Raw genomic sequence first — 26,259 nt, 5'->3', positions numbered from 1 at the left:
AACTATATTTGGGTCATTTTAATATCACAAAACACTTAGCCTAATTTTCAGAATGTAATCATTCAATAAATGCTTGTTGAATAAAGCAAATTCGTTTATGCTTTGCCGTCACACAGACCTTCCTGCTCTCTGCACATGCCAAGCATATTCCATCTCAGTATCTTGCTGTGCCTGTTGCCTGGAAGGCTTTAGATCCAGGTCTGCAGAGCCTCCTCCCTCTCTTCTTCTGGTTTCTGTTTAGATGTCATCTCATCATCAGTGAAGCGTCCTCAGTCAACTCCATAGAAAATCCTGCCCTTCCCCAACCCCAGTCCTCAGCAGCCCTTATTCTCTATTACCCTGTGTTATTTTTCTTTATAGTACGTGCCGCCATCTGATGTACATTTACTTGATGATTGTCGTTTTACTCCAATTAGAAAGAAATTTCTTATGATAACAGGAACGTTTGTTTTGTTGCCCAGTTTATCCCCAAGTACCTGGAACAATGATGGGCACATAGTAGGCACGATAGATATTTGCTAAATGAATGAATGGTAAAAACTAGACTGAAAAGGAAAATAAACATTCATTTGTGGGTTTGTTTATTGTTTTATGCAAGCAAATGGTATTGTTACAACTTTTATGATATCAAATCATTAATATTGCTCTCAGAAAAATAAAAACAAATTCTATTTTTTATAGATTGTGCCTGTGAAATCTAATTATGGATTAGTATTTGTTTTAAAAATATTTGAATGCCAAGCATATCCAGTTAGAAAACACTTTTATTATCCATGCCAGCTTAATTTTTAAGGCAGTGAAATGGAAGACTGTCATTTCAGCAAGCAACTTATTTTCATTTGTGAGAATGGAATATTTTGAATATTCTAATTGATTTTTGAGGATGGGTTTACAAGAAAATAATCCTTGTTTCTATTTTCTCAGAAAGGTGTGAGCTTATGACTGACTTTGGATAAATGTCTGGAAGAGCGTCAGTCAGTCCCAAAGTAAACAAGGTCAGTCTTGAGATACTGAAAACTTGAAAAAAAGACCTGATTAAAAAAATTATTTTATATGTGTATTTAAAGTTTACAAAGCAACCTAGACTGCTTATCATGAGCTCAGCCTTCTCTTTTATTGTATTTTACTGCAAATTCACTTGGATATTTTTCCAGAAATCTGAAGTTTGTAATTTGGCAGTAAAAAAGTTGGTTATCAAATCAATATTATTATTATTCTTTAAAAATTTATTTATTTTTGGCTGCATTGGGTCTTTGTTGCTGTGCGCAGGCTTTCTCTAGTTGCGGAGAGCAGGGGCTACTCTTCGTTGCGGTGCACGGGCTTCTCATTGCGGTGGCTTCTCTTGTTGAGGAGCACGGACTCTAGAGCACGGGCTCTAGAGCGCAGGCTCAGTAGTTGTGGTGCACAGGCTTAGTTACTACACAGTATGTGGGATTTTCCCGGACCAGGGCTCGAACCTGTGTCCCCTGCATTGGCAGGCGGATTCTTAACCACTGCACCACCAGGGAAACCCTCAAATCAATATTATTATATGGCTTTTAGTGTCATAAGAATTCCCTTTTGGAAACCCATAGAAACTCATTTTTTCTCACCATAAACTTTATGTCACTTTTCTGTAAGGTCAGAGTACTAATGTTGGAGGTGATCTGCTCTGGGACAGAGAGTCAACAAATTGGTAATAAAAGTTAAAAAATGCCACATGGCTCTTTCCTAGGATTAGGATTTCTTCTTCATATCAAGTTCGTGCTCGTTTTAAAATATGGAAAGTTATATATTGATAGGTGTATTCTTAGTTTCCCTTTAAAAATAGATGGAATGATAAGCTTGTCTCTAATTTTTCATTTACATGTTTCGTATTTTTATTAGTATTTTTGTGTTTTCTGGAAGTTAGTTTTTAATTACTTGTATACTTTTAGTGGTAGGTTGTTTTCTTTCTACATTTGTAAGTGAAGTTTTTCAGTATAGGTGATTTTAAAAATGAAATATGATGAAACAGTTACATTGGAAAACAATTCCAGGAATAATAGAGTTATTTCTTATTACTTGAAAATGAAACATGGTGTTTAAATTGTAAAAAGTACTAGAACTTGGAGGCTCCATTTAAAAATATTTCTCTACTAAGCCTAAGTTGCCATTGAGTTAATATTAATTAATTAATTAAAAATAACAGCTTTATTGAGATATAATTCACATGCCATAAAATTCAGCTTTATCAAGTATCCAGTTAATATTTATTGAGTATCCATTCATCTACTGCATGTATCTAAATATAGGAATGATCTGAGTGGTTATGAGAGGAGACAGTCTTTTAATGTTGCAGGACGGTGTCTCTAGTAGTTGGATAGCCAATGAGTCTCTTTCTTTTTTCAAACGTGTAACACATATGGATGATAATGCAATAACATTTTTCTTCTTTCTTAATACAGACACTTTGGAAATAAAGTGTGAAACTAGAAGTTCTTTCAATTTTATTCACCTTAATTAAATATTTCCCCTTATTTCAAGACGCATACCTAATTATTTACGCCTCCAGTTAATTTTGCCATTTTACTTGAACTTTAAAACTTTGAGTTTGTGCTATACTTACCCATGTTCCTATTCAAAACCATAAGTACCAAAATAATATTTTAGTTCTTAACACGCTCTGTCAAAGTACAGCTCCAGGTTTCTTATATATAGTAAATAAAGATCTTGATCTGTTTATAATTATTTAATAATTCGAGTACATTTTTAAATTAATTGAGTATTACTTTTATTTCATGCATTAGGCAAGCAGTATTTGCAAAATCAAATTATAGTGTTTGTGACTAACCCTAGCTGCATTAGTTTAACCCTTGATGATTATTTTTTAATAAGTTTCCTTATAGCAATAGCAGTTAAAATAATATGAAAACCACTTGCAATCTCCTGAAGGGGAGGAAGCCTTCAGTAATTGGGAAGTAGTTTGTTATTTCAAATGATTTGGCCTCCTTCCCTAAAGTTAAGAAAAATTTATAGTTTCTTTTAAGTTGAAACATATTCAGTGAAGATAACTTGAAGAATAAAATGAAGTACAAAGAGAAAAACAAAATCGCTCATAATTCTACCATAAATGCTTATTTATATCTACCTGTGTGCATGTGCACTCTCTCATGTTTATCTAGTCATTCCATCATATATTTTAATATATTCATTTCATGCACACAATAGTAGAGACATTTTCCCATGCCAGTAAACAGTCTTCATTATGATTTTTGATCATTAATCATTTGATCATAAGAAATCCTTTTTTTTTTTTTTTTTTGGATATTTTGATTGTTTTCAATTTGGGGCAAAGACTTAAAGATTCTTGACAAGTTCCAGAGTTAATTGTTGGAAGTGTTATTGTTGAATCAAAAGATACGCACAGTTTTCAAACCTTTTGTATTATGTTCAAATGTGATAGGACATTTTAATACTTTCAAGCAGATCTAGCCTTATGCATTAGTAGAGTAGGTAGCAGCCTTCAGGCTGTGTTTTCAGGACTTGAGAAGGGTCCTTTTAATTCACAACTATTCTCATCTACAATTAACCCTTGAACAGCTCAGGTTTGAACTGCATGGGTCTGCATATACCAGGATAGTTTTCAGTAGTAAATACTACAGTACTCTAGGGTCTGTGGTGGGTTGGATTTGCACATTGGAAGGAAATTACTATAAATTATACATGGATTAACCTCCCTCTTCCTCTTGTTCTTCAAGGATCAACTGTACCTTGCAGAGGGCTGAAATTTCACCATCACCTGTCGCTCCTTTGTCACGTACAGGTGCTCCCAGGAGAGGTAACACATTGCGCCCGGCAGGCATTTACTCTGAACAATCTGAAGGAGTTTATCTGATATTTTAAATTTAGTTCTTGCAAGTAAAGTTTAGAAACAAGGCAGGAAAAGGGACATTAGACCATTGAGCAAGAGGGATAAGTGGAAGCAAAGTATTTCTTTACTTCATTCAGTTCTACTAAAATCAGTTGAATGACCATTATATGAAATACAGGATATTATATACCTAGTTTTAGGAGTTTAAGTTATTATCTCTCTCAACAGTGATTCAGGCTGTTTGTTAACTTTGAATGCTAATTAATCCAGTAGAGAGACTTACGGTCCCAGATATGGAACACATATATGCTAGTAGAGTTGCAAGGGGGAATTAATTAACTCCTAAGCAACCTTACTCTGTTTGAACACACTGTTTGCAAACTGTGAAATTACTTCCTTAAGAGATAGTGAGGATGCAGAGTGCGGTTTTGGGTAGTTTGCAAAGAATACTCTGTGCTGTAGGGTCTGCCTCATTAGACCAAATATTTGTATTATTGGAATGTCTCCTTGAAAAACCATTTGATAAAGAGATAATAGTGACAAGCAAGGCCGCTAGATAGATAAAAGTCATAGTGCTTGCTCCAATCAGGGAACTTTGAGCTATTGCCTCTTATCTTCTTTTAGTGGAAACTTGTGTGTCAGATGATATGGGCAAGCCTGTGCAAAACTATGGAGAAGAGTAGACCTTCTAGAAATTATATACCCTTGTCTGTGTAATGCCTTTACATTACTCAATAGGCTCATTCCTAAATATCTTCAGGATATTAAAATCCCAGTCTATTATTATCAGACTGACTCTTTCTCTTATAATAGTGAGTAGCTAATGATATGCCCCTTGTGATATTTAAAAATAGTGATACAGCTCTCATTAACACATCTATTAGCCCCAGATTTACTCAGTCCTTGTCTAAACTGGGTTTCTGGGCTTTTTAAAATTTATCAGTAACAGTCCCTAGACTCTATCTAGAGATGACTTCTTAAACCACCAATAAATGTCTTAGACTATTGGCAAATCAGAAGATGCTTGAAAAATATATGGCAACTAGAAAAAGACCTGTTACAGTAAATAAATAGAAGAAAACACACTTTGAACTAATGCTACTTCTAATAAATTTCTATATTCATGTGGAACTTTGGAGATGAGAGAAGTGACACTAAATATTTTAATTGATACATCTTTATGGTTTTATTGATTTGGATCTTAAAGGACAGATTCTGATACTGGCTTCATGTCATACTTCCTAACACCATTTAAAAAATATGTTACTGCAGGGTGACTTTCACTGATATAAAATGAATTTTAAAATACTAAAGGTATCTAACATCAATACTAAGGATTTCTATTTCTGGCTCTCTACTCCTCTATGGAAATTTCTTTTTCTTCTCCCAACTGTTTACCTGATACTCTTTTGCCCCCTGATTTTGCATTTCTTTTAAGTTGATTTCCTTCACTGATAAACAGATTGAGTTGTGAGATTATGTCCTTTTTATTTTTCACTGGAAGTGAGTAAATCCAGAACGTTATACTTGGTGACATTTATTTCAACTCATCAAGGAAATGCCACCCATGTTTGCTTGGTTTGCTGCACTTCAAATAGGACATTGAGAATGCTTGTGTGTTAGCGTAACCCTGCTATCTCTGTTTCAGAATTAACTGAAAATGTGACATGTGCCTCCCACTTGGAGAGGGAAACTTCTCAACAATTTTTTTTTAGTTAATACGTATTAAGTTCTTAAAAGATGTTTGAGTGAGATGCACTAGTGCCAGGGTAGTTAAGAATCTGTTAGTCATTTTGTTTTAAATTTGTTTGGTGTATATATTTATAATTACCTTGCACAAACTAGGTCTGAGTTAAAATTTGGCATAGAAGTCCATGTAGGGTAGCAAGATAATGCTTCTGTCTAATAAAAAATGTCAGTCTAATGATTAAATCAGTTGAATCCTTCCAGGCTATAGACTTGACTGTCCTTTGGTTAAATATTCTTAACAGAGTCCAGTCAGGTCAGAGAAGGTAGTTGCCCATGGTATGAAACATGATTTCCAAACACCTCAGCAGGACTGTTGGCAGAACTGTTTTCCTTAGAATGAGGTGTGTCATTTTGAATACAATAAGATGCCACCTGTATATTTAGATGGTGATAGAAAGTGTGCATTAAGTTCTGTCCATGAGAGTAAATAGTAATTAGTGGTAGTAAGGGGTGATTATTTTTGGTTGATAATAATAAAGGTCTTGGATGAATTAGGAAGGAATTGTCGAGGGAATTGCTAAAGGGTTTTATGTGTTTATAGACTCAGTGCACATTTGTTGAACACCTTCTGTTTGCTACGTGCTGGGGGTATAGTGATAATCAAGCAGACCTGGTCAGTTTCCTCATGGAACTTAATATCCAGGGGAGGAAATGGGTATTATGTAATCACTCATGTAAATATAGTCTACAAGGGGTAAGTACTGAGACGTACTACAGATTGTTACATCAAGGGGACCCGGACTTTGTTTGATGGTGACTGTAGCTAATTATGAAATAGACTGAATATAGCCCTATGGCTGACGTCCTCCCCTCCCACTCTACACCTTTCTTGCTATATGAATCTTGGATATTGTCTTTTATCCATCCTATTATCCTATCAAAAAATTGCCAATCTAGAGCTGGGGGATGAAGGATAAGGGTTGTGAGGGGAGGGGAGGGATGATTATACAGGACTCAGGAAGAAGTCACAAAAGTTTGAGTTTTGTGATCCTAACCATTTGGTATTCAGTTTTGTGTGACTTATACCACCGATGTCCTAGATTTACAAACTATTGGGAGTTCTTTTTAAATGTAATATGCAATAAATATATCTATCATCTTATACTGGCATTTACATTCCACATGCATATACATTTATACTGCAATGTATACCATTACGTAGTAATAATTATTAAATATTGATATTCAATCCAAAAACCACAAAGACTAGGAAATGGAGGCACCTTTTACTTAGGTCATATCAGGTGCCTGGAAGGAAGTATAATGGAAAGATATGTGAATATGGGGTTAGAAAGCCTGGGTTTAAGCCCTTGCTCTGTCACTTATTCTTTGATGCCAATAGTCTCTATTTCTTCTTCTATAAAAGAGAAGTGATCGAACAGTGGCACCAGCCTTCCTTCCATCTATGATTCTGCGATTCACCCTGGCTTCTCCACTTAGGGGTCCATATCCGAATGGGTCACATAGCCCTATTTTCTCCCACTGAGCTGATTTGCAGCCCATTTCAAGGAAGGTGGAAAGCTTGGAGAAATGCCATCTTGAGAAAGCAAATACATTATTCATCTTGTCAAACTTTTATAAAATGCATAATTGTTGGCAGAAAGTATTTAAAAATGCCTTTTTTCCTTCCCTGTTGAATAAAAGCCTAATTACTAAATGTGGAATGGGATCTCCAGATTGATGGTGAGGGAATTGGTTTCTCATCCTACTTCCACTTTTAGTATTAAACTAGGATGACGATAGATCAAACAGAATAAAAAACGGTAGGTGATTTTCAAAATTCATGGATCTCACAGATATTCTCTTAGGCCGTGAAACTTGCTTTGGCCTAGAATTCAGTTGCTTATGGTGTTTCTCCCACTTCTTTAATCACTGTTACTTCTGTTGCATTAGTAGGTTAAGACAAACACTCATCTACATGAAAATAATTTATTCATTTCAATAAATTCAGTGAACATTAAGAAAAAAGAATAAGTATTTGAAAGAGAGTATAAAATGTGTTCAGATATACTAGCTGCTTGATTTAGTTTAGGCTTCAGGAATAATGGGAAATCACTAGTAGCAAGTATAGTGCTGCCTGACACTGGTTTGCTCAGGACCTGTGTTCAGGTGAAAACAATGTTACTTCTTTAAGGGCAGAATCAACTTCCCATTTCCTCCTGATCTTCAGTTCAACTCTACAAAAAAACTTAGTAACATCCACTATATAGCAGATCCTGGGATAACCTCCAGGAAAATAATGACATGATCCACATCCTCCAAATTTTTTACAGTCCCATAGGGAAGCAGAACATGGAAATAGAGTGAAACAAGTAAAATGCTACTGTACAGAGTAGAAAAGAAGTTATGTTTAAGAGGAGTTCTGGGAAAGGCTTCTCGGAGTTGGTGATTCACATGCAGAAATTTTTTATTTTTATTTTTTTATTTATGGCTGTGTTGGGTCTTCATTTCTGTGCGAGGGCTTTCTCTAGTTGTGGCAAGCGGGGGCCACTCTTCATCACGGTGCGCGGGCCTCTCACTATCGCGGCCTCTCTTGTTGCGGAGCACAGGCTCCAGATGCGCAGGCTCAGTAATTGTGGCTCACGGGCCCAGTCGCTCCGTGGCATGTGGGATCTTCCCAGACCAGGGCTCGAACCTGTGTCCCCTGCATTGGCAGGCAGATTCTCAACCACTGCGCCACCAGGGAAGCCCCAGAAATTTTAAGAAAATTTCATCAGGTGAACTTGAAGAAAAGGCTGACGGAAAAGAGATAAAGGTGTGAAGTCACAGAAGTGTAAAATAGACATGTGAGTGTGAGTACTTGGTATTGCTTTGATGATCCTGGGGAAGTGGGGGAAGAGGATTGAAGTCAGAGAAGGGGAAACAAGGCTGTAGTGAAAAGAAAGGAAGAGGCCAGAAAAGGAAGGTCTTAACTGCCATGTGTAGCGCCTTGGGTTTTGTCCTTAGGTGATGGAGATATGGAAGGTTTTTGAGCATGTCACTTCATGATCAGATTTGCATTTTGTAAGATTATTTGTGGCTGGATTATGGAGAATGGTGTGATGGGAACTGGATTGCATGGTAGCATGGAGACCTAGTTAAAAGGGTAATGCAATAGTTCAAATGAGTGATGAGATAATTTTCTGGTATAAAATCTCCGATTGATTCATAAATACACTGCCACATTTTAAAATGTCAGCAAATTGAAAATATTTTTAGTATTCAGTAGAACTAATTCATTGCTACTTTTATAGTTTAAAATTATTCATGAAATTGATAGCAATGACAAATTGAAAGAGGGTTAATATTTTATTTGTCTGTGGAATTAAACCAGTACACTAACAGAAAAATTTTTCACAGTTATAATTTTGCTATTACTGTGGAATATTACTTTACAAAATGTAAGGTAATGAATTTGTTTTATATGTATATACATATATATATATCTAGTTTGTGGAAATTATGCATATTTGAAAACAAGTGAATGATGTCATACTGTCACGTACATGTAGGTATTTGTCGAATTTGCATTTGATACTGATAGTTATAACCAAGACTTTGTGTTAATTCAAGTCATGGCATAAGTGATGGATATTTTTAAGCAGAAAGTTAAATACCAAATCGAGAAAGAATGAAAATATTTGTCAGGGAAAATTAAATAGCCGTATATGCATATATGACTGTAATTTTAAAAAGAGCATGTGTTAAAAGATCATTGCAAATCATATATTTGGAACAGCACATTTGAAAATAGCTTTAAATTGTCTCACAAACAGTGTGGCATATAAGTCTTCTTACCAGATCTTGGTTTTGGTGCATAAGTCCTCACTTCTTAGTTATCACAGCAGGAAATAAAAGTCAGAGTTGATGAAATTAGAATATCCATAGCCTTGTGGGGGAATAGAATATTAGAGTGCTACATCTTTTTCAGTATGAACCCAAGATTAAAAAAAAAATGTTGCTATTTAAGTACACAGTAGTATACAAGTTATCATAAATGTTAGGTTGTATGCCCCATAATCAAATGGAATAATGATCAGTTTCTGTTGTATGTTATCTTCAATTCAAATTAATGCTCAGGAATCCAATTTCATGCCTTACTATTGGTCAGACTTTCTTTATTTGTGTATAATATTGTGAATGCCTATAGTTTTAGGATTGCAAGTTTATTGCACTGCATTCAATGTTAGATTATTTATCAGTCTTCAGAGATTACATTGAAGCTTTAGGGGTTAGGATGTATTTGCTATGCATGATTTTTATGACATTTTTTATAATAACATTTTCATAGGATCTGTTTATCCTTGTCTCTTTTTCCCCCCATGTCATAATAGAGTGTATTATAGTACTTTGAAGAAACTTTTTCAGCAAAATATATTTTTACTACACATTTACCCTTAATAGGTTCTGTTAGGGGAATCAATGACAATATGTTTCAAAGCAGAAATCTTTTCATGCTTGTTTTTTTTTTTTGTTTAATGAGATTTCAGGTATATTTGAACAACTGGGGTTTCCCTGATGAATCATTAAAATAAGTGAGTGGGCTGGAAGGTAATACGAACTTTTCTCAGTACTGCCCTATTTTACTCTGCTGGGTTATTGGCTGCTTTTTAAGTAGAACCTGGGTGTGTTGGAGCTGGTGGTTGGAGGTTCAGAAGGGAAGAGGGGAAAGGGTCAGTTAGGAAATACTAGGTAAACCTCTGATGACCTATTGGGAAATCCTACTCAAATTCTACTTTCCTCAATTTACACCTTTTTGTGTTTAAGCTTTCTATTTTTGCTCTGCCAAGCTCAACTTTCCAAGTACTGTATATAGGCAAATAGAAAATATATTTTCAGCAATTGATTGAAGTTTAAGGTATCAAGCCATGTGTGGATTAGCCTGTGGAATCAATTTCTCATGTGTGTGGGATTAAAATCGTTAAAACCATCATCACTGAAACCGTACCTTCCTACAACTAGTAGCAGTAAGGTGTCTGTGGAATATATTAATACAACACGTCCTCTAATTTAAAATTATTACTTGGTATTTGGTTGGAAAATTATTTGAATATTATAGGTAACTGCATTGACATCATATATGGGGGCTAATTATGGGTTTCTAATGTGACTTAGCTTTAGTTTTTAAAAATCCACATGAGATATTTATACTTAGCACATCTTTTTCAATAAATCAGTGGCATATGGCAAATTTCCTTTAGCTATACTGTTTAAAAAAAAAAACCAAAAAACTGAACTACCACAGCAGTTGTAACTGTTAGAGGAGGTAGACAAAAATGTAGTTCACCTTGAAAATGATCATGGCTCAAGGAATAAAGAAACTGGGTCAACCTTAAAATAAATGCAGGTACGATGACAAAAGTTTTAATATAAATTTAAAAATATTCACAGTTGGTTTCAGCCTACTTTTGTTCTCGGTGATCTTATCAATAATGCATTTTTTGTTTTTAATTGAGATGACTCTAATGGCACCTTTTCATTTTGGTCAAAATATTTATATGAAATACTATTGTGATTTTTCACCTTCTACACTTTTAATTGTAAATGTACATTTTTGGAAGGCAGATAATTCTCCAGTAGATCATTTTGACCTCTGGTAATCTTAAATAGAACTTGAAGTGGTTTAACATTCCTATGTCCTAGCTATCAGTTTGACTCTTTTGATATTGCTAAATTAATGTTTAGCATTTAACCACGTATCATTAAATCATAGTATTGATAATGAATTAAACTTTCATAAAGCTTTAATAGTGTAGCAGGTTCTCATTCATCTGGTGTCACTGGGGAATAAAGAATGCTGAAGAAATGAGGTTTTTTAAAACTGAAGCTTAGTTGTTTAAGCAGAAAAACTTAAAAGCTGATAAAAATTTATCTGAAACATTTTTTATGCTCTTTTAGGGAGTATGAATGGATTGGCCATTTACTCATAAAATATCATTCTAGTGTCATGTAGAAAGGACGTGGGCTTTCTGTTTGGTGTTTATTCTCCAATGTGGGAAGTTTTGTTTGTTTGTTTGTTTCTTCCTTTTAAAATGCCATACCCCTAATTCTAATATACTTACTCCGTTTAATTGTTTCAGGGCTTAAGGTCTGTGGTGGTACATGTGCTAATGCCTTAACAGATTCATAAATCCAGGCACCTATGTAAGACATTTGGCTGCATGTAGGCTCACCCAGCATCTTTGGCAAACACCTGGCCGCAGCTTCCTGCCATGGAGGAGACCCTGGAGTGAGGACTTTCAGTGTTGAGGCCCTGTTAATGCTGCTCCAAACCACTCACTCTCCAGTAGTCGTTGCTAGTGGTGCAAAATGTCTGTATTTACCTGGCATGCTCATGAGCATCTATTATGTCGGGTGACCATCTTCAGTTTTCTGGGATTACTGCTAAAATAGGCAAATGGTGTACTCCCTTTATCTTTTAGGAAATTCCAGCGTAACAGCAAAAATCCTTTTTAACACAGTGTCTTTTTTTTTTTTTCCCTGACTCCTGCTCATATATTTCCAGCAGTGTTTTCTAAAACAAAGCTCAATCAAGCACAGTGAAAGTATTTGAGCAGTTCTTTAATGTGCTGTAATGACATTTGGTTTGAATCTTATATTTAAAAATCAGGTTCCCCTCTTTTGCTTGCACCTAGTGGGAATCATCTTTCTTCCAGGTTGTGCTTAAAGAAGACTATAGGGGAAGAACATAATTTCTTCTTGCTGCAAAATTTGCAGTAGAAGTAAATGGGGGAACTGCCAGGATATGTCTGTCTCCACAAAACAAGCAGAACAAATTTCCATGAATCAAAGCCACTAAGTATAGTTTTCAGAGATGGTAGGACATAGTTACTTTCCCTAGAAAAATACCCCAAATGCAGGCACACCCATTGGCCACTAGAAGAATGCTCAAGTAAAGGCTAGTTCAAACCTGTACATTTCACTCTTCTTACTGAGCTATTAAAGGGGTGGAAATCTACTATAACTATAATCTTTTTTCCGCTTTTCTGTTTTTCAACCTCCCACACGCTTGGTGTTCAGTTCTGCTTAGTGAGTGTCTTGAATCTACAGCAGCACCTACACGTACTGCCTCCACTGTGGCTGATAGCTTGTAGATAACTCATGATTCAGACCCATAAGAAACATCTGTTAACTTAGGGCATGGTACGTGCTCTAGATTAATCATGGAAAAGGGCAGAGTAATGAAGAATCAGAAAGCTTGTTTTTTTCCAAATATTAATGCTGCTTTCTTTGAGGTTATATATGAGTGGAATATTCTCTAGAGTGGTTTATATCACATTCCATCACTTGGGGAAATATCTCAGGTCATTTTTATAAGAACCTTTTAGAGACCTTTTAAGCATATGCACAGCATATACACCTTAGTGTGGTTAGGTCAGAGGAAATAAAGCAAGATAGCAGATATCTGTCATGTGATGCAGTAAGCAAATTAGTGTTAAACTGCTTTTATTTTTTCTTGAAACCTTTGATATAATTTTCAAAATTGCCTTTCAGTAGTTTCTCATTTGCTTTCTAGAAGTTTCCTTCATTTGCAGGGTTACTGGCTACCATTTTGTTAAACCTGGAGGCTGTTTGTTAACTTACTGAATACAGCATTATAAAGTTGCAGTCACCAGCCAGCCTGAAAAAATCGAGCTGCATAGCGCAGTCTCTGACCTTACTTCTTGCCCACAAAATCTGCAGTACTCTCAAATTTGTATTTGAAATACAAGCTGCTGATGAGGAATGGGTAACACCCACTGCCTTTCAAATGCATGTGTATATCTACTTTTCCCACCTTTCCTTGGTGAATAGGGAGCTGTGATTGAAAAGAACTGATTTTAAAATGCTGGAGGATTCTATCTTTACTCCTTAAGTAAGGTGGTTTATCCTAATAATGGGAGGGGCAAAATACCTTATTTTTGTTTGTCAGCTGCTATGCTTCAATTTTATCTTCACAGCACACCTCTGAGGTTAGTACTGTTATCCCCATTTTAGAGAAGGTGAGACTAAGTCCTACAATGTTAGGTAACTTGTCCAAGGTCCTACAGCTAGGACATGACAGAGCTGAGCTTCAAACCTGTATCTCCCTGACCCCAGGACTCACACCTTTTCCACCCAAGGAGCACTGCTTCCTATTTTACAGATAAGTGAAATATGTGTTTGTATCTTTTCCCCAAAAATGCTCATTGGAAGATTTAAGACATCAAGAAATAAGCTTTTTTCACTTCAGTCATTTCTTGGAGAACCGTTTGAGACATTTTGCTTTGAAAGGCAATTTAAGCAGGCATTGCTTTGACTGAGCAAGGTAAAGCACAGTTTTCTTAGTTAGGAGCATCACTGAGTTTTTGAGACTAATAATTTTGTGGAACACCATTATTAAGGAAAGCAATGTGCTTGCTTAATGAGTGGTGTTTACTTAAGTCATAAAGGAGAATTCAAACATCTGGAATATTTTTAAACAATGTAGTTGTTATGTGCCAAGTGATATTTCTTCTTTACTTCTTACAGGAAATAGCATATAATTTGAAATATATAAAAGTTTTTACATTCATACATATATTTTTATCTCACTGAGCACTTTAACAAAAGTGATGTTATTAAAGTAAAAAGTTGCTTGACAGCCAATTCTCTGTGGTGAAAATTTTACCACATCTTTAATAGTAATGTTACTTTATCGCTCTTAATGCATTTGTTGTTTAAAGTAAGGTTGTAGAAACTTTGCTGGTTCACAAGCATATAGCTTTACCCTACTTTTTCAGTCTTCCTTTGGGGGTGGGATATTGACAATACTGAGGAAGCGGTCAAGCGTCTCAAGAAATTGTATCCTAAAGATTTTTAACACTAGAGAATTGAGATTTGAATATGAGTGTGCTGTCTTCTAAATATGGATTCGTTGGAGGCATTGGTAGCTGATGAATTTAAAGATGGATTAATATGAGAGTTCCAGAATCAGAGAATTCCTGAACTGGAGAGGCCCATACAAATGAAGGGCTCTTGGAGTGGAAGTGTTAGTTAGGACATGAGTTCAGTGACTGTCCAAGTCTAGATAGAGCTCTAGGCCAAGCCAGTGCTGAGGTTACTGAGTCAGGGTCACAGCCGTTCCAGCCAGGAAGTGAGTGATCACAGCAGGAGAGAACTTTAAACTTCCTGGGTAGGAGAAAAAACTGAGTCATTGTGGAAGTAATCTTAAGACATGAAGAAAACAGAAATCAGAAAAATAAAGCATCTTAATTTCCTCTTATTAACATGAATGGTATAAAAATATTGATTCCAAAGTACAAACCTCAAGTGTTATATACTGTTTAAAAAAGCGGGACAAGCCTATTTAAAAAAAGTAATTTGTAAATGACTATTTGCTTTCTGGGTATAATATTTTAACATATTTATTTGAAAATATTCATACAAAATTTTTTTTGCTTGATATCTAGAATCTGTGAAGATTTGAAAGGGCCAATGAGTATTCTCATCACTGAGGCATTCTATGGAGGGTCCCATAAACAGCTGGTGGATCTGCTTCAAGAAGAGTTAGAATACTGTGTCCTTTATACCCTTCCTGCAAAGAAATGGCACTGGAGAGCACGGACGTCGGCTTTGTACTTCTCTCAGAATATTCCCGCCAGTGAGCATTACAGGTAATTAGAGCCCAGTCTGCGTCTCCAGCCTGTTTTAAATGTACCTGTTCTAAGGAGGTTGCTTCCCTGTTGGCCTCTGTGAGATTTCCTCCAACTACGGAATTGGTCAGAATGACTACAGTGGCTATTACTTTAGTGACAGCAGAGCAGCCGAGTACATTTATACTCTGAGGACACCTGGTCGGTAGGAAAGTGGCTTCATTTAGAGCCTGCATGGCTTTTCTCATTTGTCTTGTGCTTTTATCACATGCACGTGTGGGTGTATGATGACATTTTTTGGCCTGAGATGAGAGTTGATCTTGTGCACATTTGTTTCTTGCTTCCATAACCTCCCATGCCTCTTTTAGTGAGTATGCTGTTTTAGGGTGTCCGCTCTGTACTCGGAGCTGATGTTGGAAAGATGGATATGACCAAGGCCTGTGCCCTTACAGGCTTTAAAGACTATTCAGAGATGAGTAGTTTTTAAAGTGTCATGAGAGTATGAAAAGGGGAGAAGTTGATATTGACTGTGACAAATTGGAGATCGCTTTGTAGAGTTGGTCAACTTTGCTTTGTCTGGAAGGATGAATAGATTTTGGGGACACAGGCCTCAGTTTTGAATTTTGAATTGTTAGGAAGTGGGAACTAGGGGGACCTATTAGAAGGGCTTACGAGACACACTGAAAAGATGGATGGGAAATACTGATTCCATTTTAAGGAAACAGTAGAATGGAATCCTCCTGAATATCCTTACTGCCATATGTCTCCTGATGGTTAAATAGTGGAAGATTATCCTACTATATGTAAATAGTGGTTTACATATCCGATGTTCTTACCATTTTGGGCCCTTCTGTGTAGGACTGCATTGGTGGTGGCAGGAGTCGGGAGGGCCAGACTGAGAATGAATGGCATTCGAGCAGCTAGGTTGTTAGAGAAAGGGCACGTTGCAAGCTGCGGTGCTCACCTTGGCGTCAGCAGCCATATCCATCTGCTGCTGCTTGTAAGGTGGGGCAGAGACAAGGGAGAGAGCAGCTTGAGATTTAAATGTAGGTTGCTGTTCTTAGTAGTAATTTGGGGGATTCAGAAAATAACCCATTTGGTGTCTAAACACCATGCATCGCCTCTGAGAATTCAGATTGTCAGATGGAACAGCAGTGAGCACTCAAGTCATGTTGCTTGGGATTATAAAGGTAAAAGCTGCTTGGGGGCATATTGAGAATTTTGTATTTTTCTAATCTAAAGTGTATTTTTCCTTAAATAATTTAATGTTTTATATTCTGATAATCACCAAGTGAATATTGTGGGTTCACTAGTAGTATTAGAAATTTCAGTGCATGTATCAATATAAAAGTTTTCAAGGCAATGACAAGTGAGTCGTTGCCTTGAAACAGTGCTAAACAGGATTTTAGCACTGTTGCTGCACTAAAATTGATTGTTTATAGTTGCTTTCACATCTCATTTAATTGTGTTTTCTCAGCACCAACTGCATTATATTACTTAAGGTCAAGTAATCCAGTTGGCTTAATGGCACATTTTCATTTAACATTACCATTTGATATAATACATTCATACATACCAAATGATATAATACATTTCTACAATGATTTGAGCATTGAAACAAACCATTTCTGTATCTGCTGTTAGATTTCATTTTGATTACGCAGTGTTTTGGAATGGAATTTTTGTATCACAAATATATGTGTGTGGATAGCCTGCAAACAAACACTTCTGTGCCCGTGGCTTCCCCACTCCCTTTGAGGTCTGAAGCATTTGAGGTAAAACATCACATTGCTTTTTGAAGCAGTCTTATTTGGGAGGTAGATTTCTGAAAGATGGTGTCATAAAATATAAAGTTTTACTCTCTGATAGCCATAACCTCCAGGTCCTAACAGTGGTATCTGTGATCTTTCAAACTCAGCCATTTAAGCTGCAGTTAATGGTACTTATTAATCTAATCAGACTTCACTAAAACATATACCTCACCAGTCTAACTTACAGTTATATTTGACTAACGATAACTTATCTACTCTTTACCAAATAACCTTTCTGAATACTTTTAGAAAAAACAGCAGCAGCTTGAAAACTTATATATGAAGTTAAAAAATATGCTCACTCAACCCTGGATAGAAGTTCAAGAATGACGTTTTGTTGCACCAGATAAATCTGATCTCTGTGGAGACTTTTAAAGATAGGAAAAGTTCTTGATTTCTATTTACTTACTCTATTTGTACATTTGTCAAATGAAATCACCAAAATTCATAAAGATAAAATGATTAAGCACCAATATTGCATACTATGCAAAAACTACTCTGAACTAGTAGGAATGTGTCTGATAAGAAAGACCTTGAATGTAGGTACACAGGTTATTTTTTTTCAACATCTGTACACATAGTCATTGTTTTTATAAGCTCGTTATCTGGGTAATATTTTATTACTAAAAGAATAAATGCTCCAGCCTAATTAATCAGCTTGATTCTGCTTTATCTTGACAGTGAAAAGAATACATCATGATTCACATTTAGAGCTGTTTAATTTTTTATTATAGATTACAAAAGCTCCACAATTTTTTTTTTCTCAAAAGTAGTTTGGTAAATATTAGGCTTTATTAAAGCCTTGCCTTCTGGAAACTTCACAAAATGCAGAAAAATGTTTCTGAGGATGGGCCTCAAATTTCATGTTCTGAAATGTATGAGTCATTTGTCCCAGCATCAAGCATTTCTGCTTTCTTAAAATATACCTAGAGTAGGCATCAAAGATATTTCGTTCTTTTTTCTTTCTGCAGTATCTTCACTGAACTGAAAGAATCACTCTTACTTAAAATCATGTTTTTCACTCTCAGATGCTTACAGTTATATTTTCATTCCATCTGAGGTATTGTGGCAGATACTGATCATTGTGCACCTAACAGCCCTCCTTCCTTGTTAACAGAATTAGTTTTCTTTGGCGTGGCTAAGTACCCAGCCCCTGGGAGTGAAGCTTGATGGACTTAAGTTGATCATGATGATTGCGTTCTCTGACAGATTTTCCCAGTTTTCCTCGAAGCTAGTGCTGGATTCTGGCAAATTCAGTATAAGTAGATGACTTCTGGGGGTTCTTCCAACTAAGTTTTTTTAAATTTTTTAATTTCGTGTTTTTACTTACAAAAAGAGAGAGCCATCTCCCCTTCTCTGCATTTGACTGTGGTTATGATGTCTACAACTAGCAGATGACAAGATGAGGACAAAACACCTGAGCTGCCATAAATGGCTGATGAAAGGCTGGAATGCTATAGCTGCCTAGTACCCTGAAAACCCTCTGTCCCTAAAACATCTAGCTATGTTTTGTAAAACGTAATAAATTTCATTTTAAGTTCATAGCCGAGCAGAGTAAGAGAAGATCTGGAGAGGGATTTGGAAATTAGAGTGGTCACCTTGCTTTGAAGCTGTGGCTGTGTAGTTTTCATAAAGGGGACTGGTTAACTGAGTTATGTTACGTTCTTGAAATGAAATACTGTGCAGCATTAACCTGAATTAGGAAGCTTTCTGTGTCCTCTTATTGGAATCTCTCCGAGACAAGTGACCAAAAGTAAGGTGCCAGAGTGTTATTAGTGCTATCTTTGGCGCCAAGAAAGGAGGTTACAAGAACAGAACAATGGAAGAGTGCATTGGAAATGAATGAAGATACTTGCCTGGGGATTAGTGTAGCAGAGGTTGTTGGTGCCCCACCCATATCCCTCCCACCTTTCTCTTGTTGTGTGCCCTGGCCAGCTTCCTGCTGTCAGTCTCTGCAGCCCTTTGCCCCGGGGGAGTAGCTGCTCTGCCAGTGCAGGCAGCAGGCCCCAGTAGCCCTCCGCCAGTGATCTTCGCCCCTCAGATGAAATCATTGTGAAGTGTGAACAGGAGAGAAATCATTAACAAAGATTCCTCAAAAACCCTGTAAGTCAGGAAATAAAAGCATAAGTCTAAATAATTCATGGGTCACAGAAGAAATTATAACGGACACTAAAAAATAGAACTGAGTCATAGTGAACATACCGCGTATCACCATGTGGGTCGCATCTAAATGGACCGTCGCAGCCACATCATCTTTTTTTTTTTTTTTAAAGGTCAAAGATATATTGACTCCTGGTATAGGCTTTTCAATTCTGTAATGGTTTTTTTTTCTTTTTTAAAATTTATTTATTTATTTATTTATTTATTTATGGCTGTGTTGGGTCTTCGTTTCTGTGCGAGGGCTTTCTCTAGTTGCGGCGAGTGGAGGCCACTCTAAATCGCGGTGCGCGGGCCTCTCACTATCGCGGCCTCTCTTGTTGAGGAGCACAGGCTCCAGATGCGCAGGCTCAGTAGTTGTGGCTCACGGGCCCAGTTGCTCTGCGGCATGTGGGCTCCTCCCAGACCAGGGCTCGAACCCGTGTCCCCTGCATTGGTAGGCAGATTCTCAACCACTGCGCCACCAGGGAAGCCACCCACATCATCTTTAATAAATTTATTTTTATTATTCTTTTTTTAAGTTGTGATATGCAGTACCTTCTAAAGCTTGTGGCCCAGGGCAGGGCTCCTCTTACTTTAACCTAGGAGTAGTACTGTGAAGGAAACAATAAAAAGAGTAAAAAATAGTGAAATTGAAAGCATATATATATATATATATATAAAATGGAGATGAACAAACTAAAATTAGTGATTTTGAAATAATAAAACAGATATAAATCCAGCCATGCTTTATTTATTTTTTTAAGGCACAATTCATGTTTGGAGTGAAAAAAATATAACCACAGATATGACACAAATCAATAAAAAGGAGGAAATACTGTTAATAATTTTATGTTAATACATTTGCAAACTTAGACAATATGGATAATTTCTTAGAAGAACATAACTTCTAACACCTCACTCAAAATGAAATAGAAAATCTGAATGGAACTATAATCATTAAAGTTGTTGTTACATTAACTAAAAATCTCGCCATTAATAGACACAGGCTGGGTCCTCGTGCAGGTTGGTTTACACCAGTGCTTCTCTGTCTCTTTCCAGACTTGTGTTACATGAGATCAAGTGTCTAGTTTTTTAGGTTTTCTGTTTCTTGTAGCCATACTAGTCCTAATTGGTGTTGATTATCATTATGATATCTCCCTTCCCTACTCCCAACCCCTGACCTTTTTTTTTTTTTTTTAAATGTCTAAGGAGGGGCAAGGAAAGCAAATAGTTCGATAGAAAATAAATTGAATGAAAGTTCAGTTGGGTCAAGTAATGTATAAAGTGAAATTCAAGCTTAAGGTGATATTTGATTGTTGATAATTCTATTATGATTTGCCATCTTCTTAAATGGTACCTTGACTGTGTCTTTTCGTTAAGCAGATTCTCTTTCAGGGAAGCTGTGATTGATTGATTGATTGATTGATTGATTTTTGTTCTTAATTGAACTATTTGCTGTGAAACATTGAACATACTTTTCTATGGGAGAGTGAACATTTTTAACTGATATGAACTACCTATGTATGTTTGATGTTTTTAGCTAGCCTTTGTGAATAAAGATATGGCTAAACTAGTGAATATAGGTAAATTAATAAGGAAGGTGGTGGTTTCTCGAACAATTCTTTTATAAATTAATAATTCAGTTACTTTGCTTGGCAATTATATCTTGTTTTGAATTGTTACCTCTTGTTAAAAATATAACTTTCTGAATAATATAATAATACTTTAGTAATAAAGCATCATTTTATTAAAATATACCTTTCTGAATAATTTAATACCATCTTAATCATGAAGACACCTTTATATTAGTGTGCATCATAGTTTGGAATATAAATGGTGACTTGTTAAGAATTTGTAGGTAAGTGAAGTATTGTTAGGCATACAAAGGGCAGTCATTTTGCATCTCTATAACCAAGGTAAGATTTGATGGATTTAAGTAATAGTAATAATAGCTAACATATTGAACATTTACCATGTAGTAGACATTCTACAGTCCTGGAAGCTAGGTATTGTTTTCCTGGTTTAGCAGAGGTAGAATCTCAGGCTTAGAGTCAGGTTACTTGCACTGGGTTACACAGCTCGTTAGTGGTAGATATGTGATTTGAGCTCAAGTCTGGCCACTTGCAAAGGCCATACACTGTTCGTTCTTTTTAAGCCCATGCTCTTAACCACTATGCTATCTCATTAGCTTGCTGAAGTAGGTTAATTAAGTAAATTAAGCCTGAGTACCTCTTGATGAAAAAATATATTACTAGATTTCTCTATTAGAAGTGGGTGGTGGTGCCTCTTGGGGTCTTGAGAAGGGATATAGTTCTTGAAACTTATGGGAGGCTGATGTCTGGGAACCAAGAGTCTTTCTAGGTTTGTGAATGTGATTTTTTCATTTTTTCTTAGCACATTTCTCTTTAGCTTTTAGCGATAGAAGTCACATGTCATTTGAATTTTCCTCTTGAGGTTTTTCTTTAAATCCAAATAAAATGCTACATGTGATGCTTTTTTAAAATCATTGGGTAAACTCATGAATGGAAATAACATTCTTGTTTGGGGTGCTCAAAACCTGCCATTCCCAAATTATCCTCAAACTGCTATACTGTGAAGTTCTCTACTTGGTTTATGAACTTGGCTAGAGACAGCATTCCAGTACTGCCCAGCTCACTGCCCTTATATCATTACCAGTTGCGTACACTTCTTGGGGTTTGGATGATGTTCTGACACTGCGTAAATAATATTGTCATTAGGTGCAATGCAGCATCCCATAGTCTGACCCATATGTGACTCTTCTATTTATGAGAACTGGCCGAAAGTTTCCTTGTCACCGTTGCCCAGCTGGCCAGCTTCCCTATCCTATACTGCCTAATTGTGGGATTCTCTCTTGGTTTGTTTTTCTACTGATCTGCTCTTGTGTCTAGGCAGTGCACACAGAAGCTTTCCAGTATTTGTACAGTGCTTAGAGCTTTGTTCACAATATTACATCTCAGTGAACTCTCCTCTGATTGACAGTATAAAACCATCTGGACTTTTATGTTGAAAATGTAGCTGACCCCATCGCCACAGAAATAGTATAATACTTCACACCAAATAACTAACCATTCAGTCAGTCTCTGTTTCTCTGTCTCTCTCTGCCTGTCTCTCTTTTCTCTCAGTCTCTTCTCTCTCATATACAAAGACATGCACATGCACATGCACATGAATGACTAACTTTTAAATTACTCTAACACATCCTTCATTGCAAAACTGGAAACTGTGTCACAAGCATCCTAAAGGAGGGTTTCCAGACTTTATCTTTTCCACTTTTCTTTGTGTTTCTTTTTCAGTGCTGTCAAGAAGTATTCCAGTAGCAAGAAAAAAATTTTTTTCATGTTATGGAGTTCGTAGTTTATTCTCACCATCAACTGCTAATTCAAAAGTGTTTGTATAGTTAGTAGCAAGCACTGTGAACCCACTGCTTCCAAGGAGTTAAGCACAACAGTGGAACTTCAAGTGCATGTTTTTAATATTCCGTCTAGCATATTTTAAAAATAAAATAAAATTTCACATTTAAGATTCTATACAGCCCCCAGGTAACAGTGCATCAGGATATAAGATATTATTTTAAACAGACTCTGTACCTTAAAGACCTATAGGATAAATCTCCCATATGTTTAACCTTTGAAATTTGACAACTGTATTTTAAAAGACAAACTGGATGTTTATTACACTTTTACAGAGGAGAGAAAATCATTATTTTTAATGAAGGAAATGGAAAGAGCAAAAAAACCCCAAACACCCTTAAATGGATGCAGAATCATACTATTGTATAAAAATACTTTGGCTGTAGAGTAAGGACCTTCATAATTTTGCTTTTAGAAGTCACATGCTTATTTTTCACATAACAATTGAAACTGTGAGTCTGATCTTAGAGTGCTTCTAATCTAGTTGTTTTTAGGTATTTTCATTGCACTCCCACTCCCAACATTTGTTTATTTGAGAAAGTGTTTCTGCTTTTATTAAGGTCTTAGTCAATGAAATATGTTTGCTTTGGGAGCTGTATAGGGTGTGCACAGGTCTGAGTGTCTGACATCCTGTATTCAGGGCTTCTAAAGCTGTGGTGCAGATACTCTGGGTACCCTTCCCTTCTCTTAAGCCTCCCCTCTTAGGGAAGCTTTCACGCTCGCCTATTTCCTTGGGATCAGATTTGGCCTCCTAGCCATCTTTGGACACACTGTCCTGTTTATTAAATGGCCAATTCTTGTTCATCTCTTCTTTGTTTATACTCTGTGGTTCTTTCACATGATGGACCTGCTGGCCTCCTGACTGGCCAGCCCACAAAGATAACTGCAGGCGGAAGGCAGGAGCTGAATCAGGTCTTGTGCTTACAAAAGAGCATACATGTCCCTTTTATTCTTCTGTCTTTCTGAAGAACATAATCCTATACTTTAGTAAATTTTTTCCTATAAACAGTCTTTCCTGTGTTTCTCTTTGTTCACCATCTCATGCTGATCATCAAAATTTAACACTCCCTTTTGAGGAGAAATTCCTGGTGATTGAATACATGTAGTTGAGAGAGGGCTGGAGGGTGGGATGGTTTGACCAAACGGCCCCCAGACTAGTTGTCTTTTGCTTCTTTTCTAAGCTTGTTTCCGTTTTTTCCCCTTCATCAGCATGTATCAAGAACTTTCATGTCCAGAGCCAGTGCCTATGCTAGCACTAGTGATGTAAAGGCAGACGTGACAAACGTGGATGTCCAGTGCTGACACTCAGTAAGCATTTAGTAAACTCTGTTGATTGAAAGACAATTTAATGCCTGTATATCCAATTGTTATACTAGTCATTTGGATTAAATAATCCCTGATTAAAAACCATCAGTGACTTCACCTTGCCTACGTAAAAATCCAGATTACACCTAGGGCTCATGGGGCCCTGCCTACCTCTGCAACCTCACCTCTGATCCCTGGCGTCTCACTAGTCTGCTGTAGTAGCGGCATTGGCCTTGTTCACTTACTCTGAAATGTCAAGCTCTTTCCTGCCTCAGGTGCTGCTGCTCCTTGCTGGTCCTTCAGCTGGTAACACTAACTCATGTCCCCTCCCCACACCTTTGCTTTACTTCTTCCCATCCTTCACCTTCTCAGAGAGGCCTTCCCTGATCAGCCTATCTAAAACAAGCCCTCGATTTCAGCATCCTAAATTAATGTATATTAATTACATTGCATATAATTTGTAATTACTTTATTTGTTTGATTTTTTTTTCTTTTTTCATTATTCTGTAAGTTCCGTGATGACAAGGGCCATACTTGTCTTGTTTACCATTTTTATCTCCAGTACTTAATTTGCTTCCTAGCAGATAGTAGCTGTTGAGTAAGTATGGTTGAATGAATGCTTTCATTTCATATCTGTGGGTTTGAAAATACAAACAAAATGTGGTTGTAATTGACTTTGCTAATTTGCTTATTTTTTTTCAGCTCTCAGCACTACTTGTATCATGTGTCCAGGGATATCGTCTCTTCTGCACAGAAACTTCTTAGAGACATTTAAGGGCCTCAGAATTATGGGATTAAACTAAACAATTCCTTATACACTTACTCACTTATTTTTATGGGTTGTATTAATCATACTATGATATCAGTCATCATTCATTATGTAAATTTTGATAATAGAAAATATATTTTTCTGGAATTTCCCCTGTATAAAAATGTTTCTGGAAAAAAATTGTTTCTTAGTTCAGGAAACTTTGTAGAATCTAACATATGTGTGAGATATTTTGTAAAATTTCACATGATTGTATTTAAGGCTTTTTAGATTTGGCAATAGCCACCCATGAAGAGTGGCCTTTTAATATATGGTGTGGAAGCTATAGGATAAATGAGAGATTAGAATTTGTCCCGAAGAAGTATTTAGCTTGGCCACTGCGATTATTTAAGCATTTTTAATTTTTACTGCTTTTAAGACAGACATTCTTTGTTTTGGTCACAAATACAACTAGTTGCCATTGTTTTATACTGACCTGCTTCTGTATTTATGTTACTTAACTGGTCCATTTAGGTCTTTGTGTTTGTAGCCTCTAGTTTAGACTCTGTCCAAGAATGCATCTTCAGGTACTCTTCAATAAAATATATTTAAATGTACATATACTTAAAAGAGTTTATTAAAAGAATATAAATCACTCATGTTGGAAAGAAACAATATACTGTAGTAGGGGAATCAGCAGTTCTGGGTTCTAATCCCAACTCTGCCATCAATTAATTGTTTGGCCTTGGAAAAGTCATTTTTTTTAACCTTAGAGTCTTATTTTTTTCATCTGTAACTAAGGGTTTTGGTTTCTTCTGCTGAGTTCTATGATGTCTTAAGGAATTAAAAATCAAGATCAAGATTTAAAGAACTCTAACACAGAAGACAAATTTGTTCTGTCTCTCATTCAACTTTGTTATCAACCACTGCTTCATTTAATACAGAAATTATTTCCTTGTTTGTGTATCTTCTTGAATATTTTACTTTTATTTTTAGAGTTAAGAGACTTTTGAGCAATAATTCTTTCCAGTAGTGCTTATATCTTTTAAGTTGTTCTGATATGACTTATTTGTTTGGATCTTCTGTTCCAGCCTCAGAATGTCATGATTATATCTGCCTTTTCAAAGAGAAGGTGCTTGACGTTTGTGTTAGCTATCTGTCTCTATAGGGCATGGAACATAAGACATGTACACTAAATACTGAATATGTTACTATAGACCTCACACAGAAGAGTCAGGACTGCAAAGAGGGTAGCATTCACTAAAGAAGTACAGAGGAGGGAGTTTAATCCTCATTCAGGAAATTCTGAGGTAGACCTCCTGAGGAGATGTTAGAGATTTTAATAGATAGAGGTGAAGTGGAAGAGTGCTGTAGAAGAAGGAAGTGTTGTGAACAAAGGTATTAATGCAGGAAAATTGGGAAATGTTTGGAAATCTCTAAAATCTTGGTTTAGCACGAACATATTCTGAGTTAGGAGGAGTTGTGAGACATCAGGTTGGGAGGATAAGGCAGATTTTGTCTAGTTCATGAACATTCTTGAATTCAAGTTTAAGAATTTAGGGAGCTTTTGCTTTAGGTTATGAGTATCCTTTGACGGCTCTATTACTCAGGACCCTATTAGTTGCACATGATAGACCCCAATTCAAAATCAGTTAAACATAAGGGAAAATGT

At 36.3% G+C, this 26,259-nt stretch overlaps 1 protein-coding gene across 11 annotated transcripts in view; it reads left to right on the top strand.

The window, feature by feature from the left end:
- Positions 1-26,259, top strand: part of GTDC1 (glycosyltransferase like domain containing 1) — a 424,521-nt gene that overhangs the window by 89,474 nt on the left and 308,788 nt on the right. For all 11 annotated transcript variants that reach the window (XR_009009059.1, XR_009009061.1, XR_009009060.1 and 8 more), the window contains exons 3-5: positions 925-995; positions 3,720-3,799; positions 14,971-15,174. Coding sequence is in view for 7 of the 11 variants with exons in the window: in XM_057551460.1 (XP_057407443.1) it covers positions 14,996-15,174 (179 nt within the window). In the remaining 4 variants the exon portion in view is untranslated. The remainder of the gene's footprint in view (positions 1-924; positions 996-3,719; positions 3,800-14,970; positions 15,175-26,259) is intronic.

The sequence above is a fragment of the Balaenoptera acutorostrata genome, chromosome 8 (genome assembly GCF_949987535.1).
Source record: "Balaenoptera acutorostrata chromosome 8, mBalAcu1.1, whole genome shotgun sequence".
Classification (NCBI taxonomy): Eukaryota; Metazoa; Chordata; class Mammalia; order Artiodactyla; family Balaenopteridae; genus Balaenoptera; species Balaenoptera acutorostrata.
This window is presented reverse-complemented; position numbering and strand designations above follow the sequence as displayed.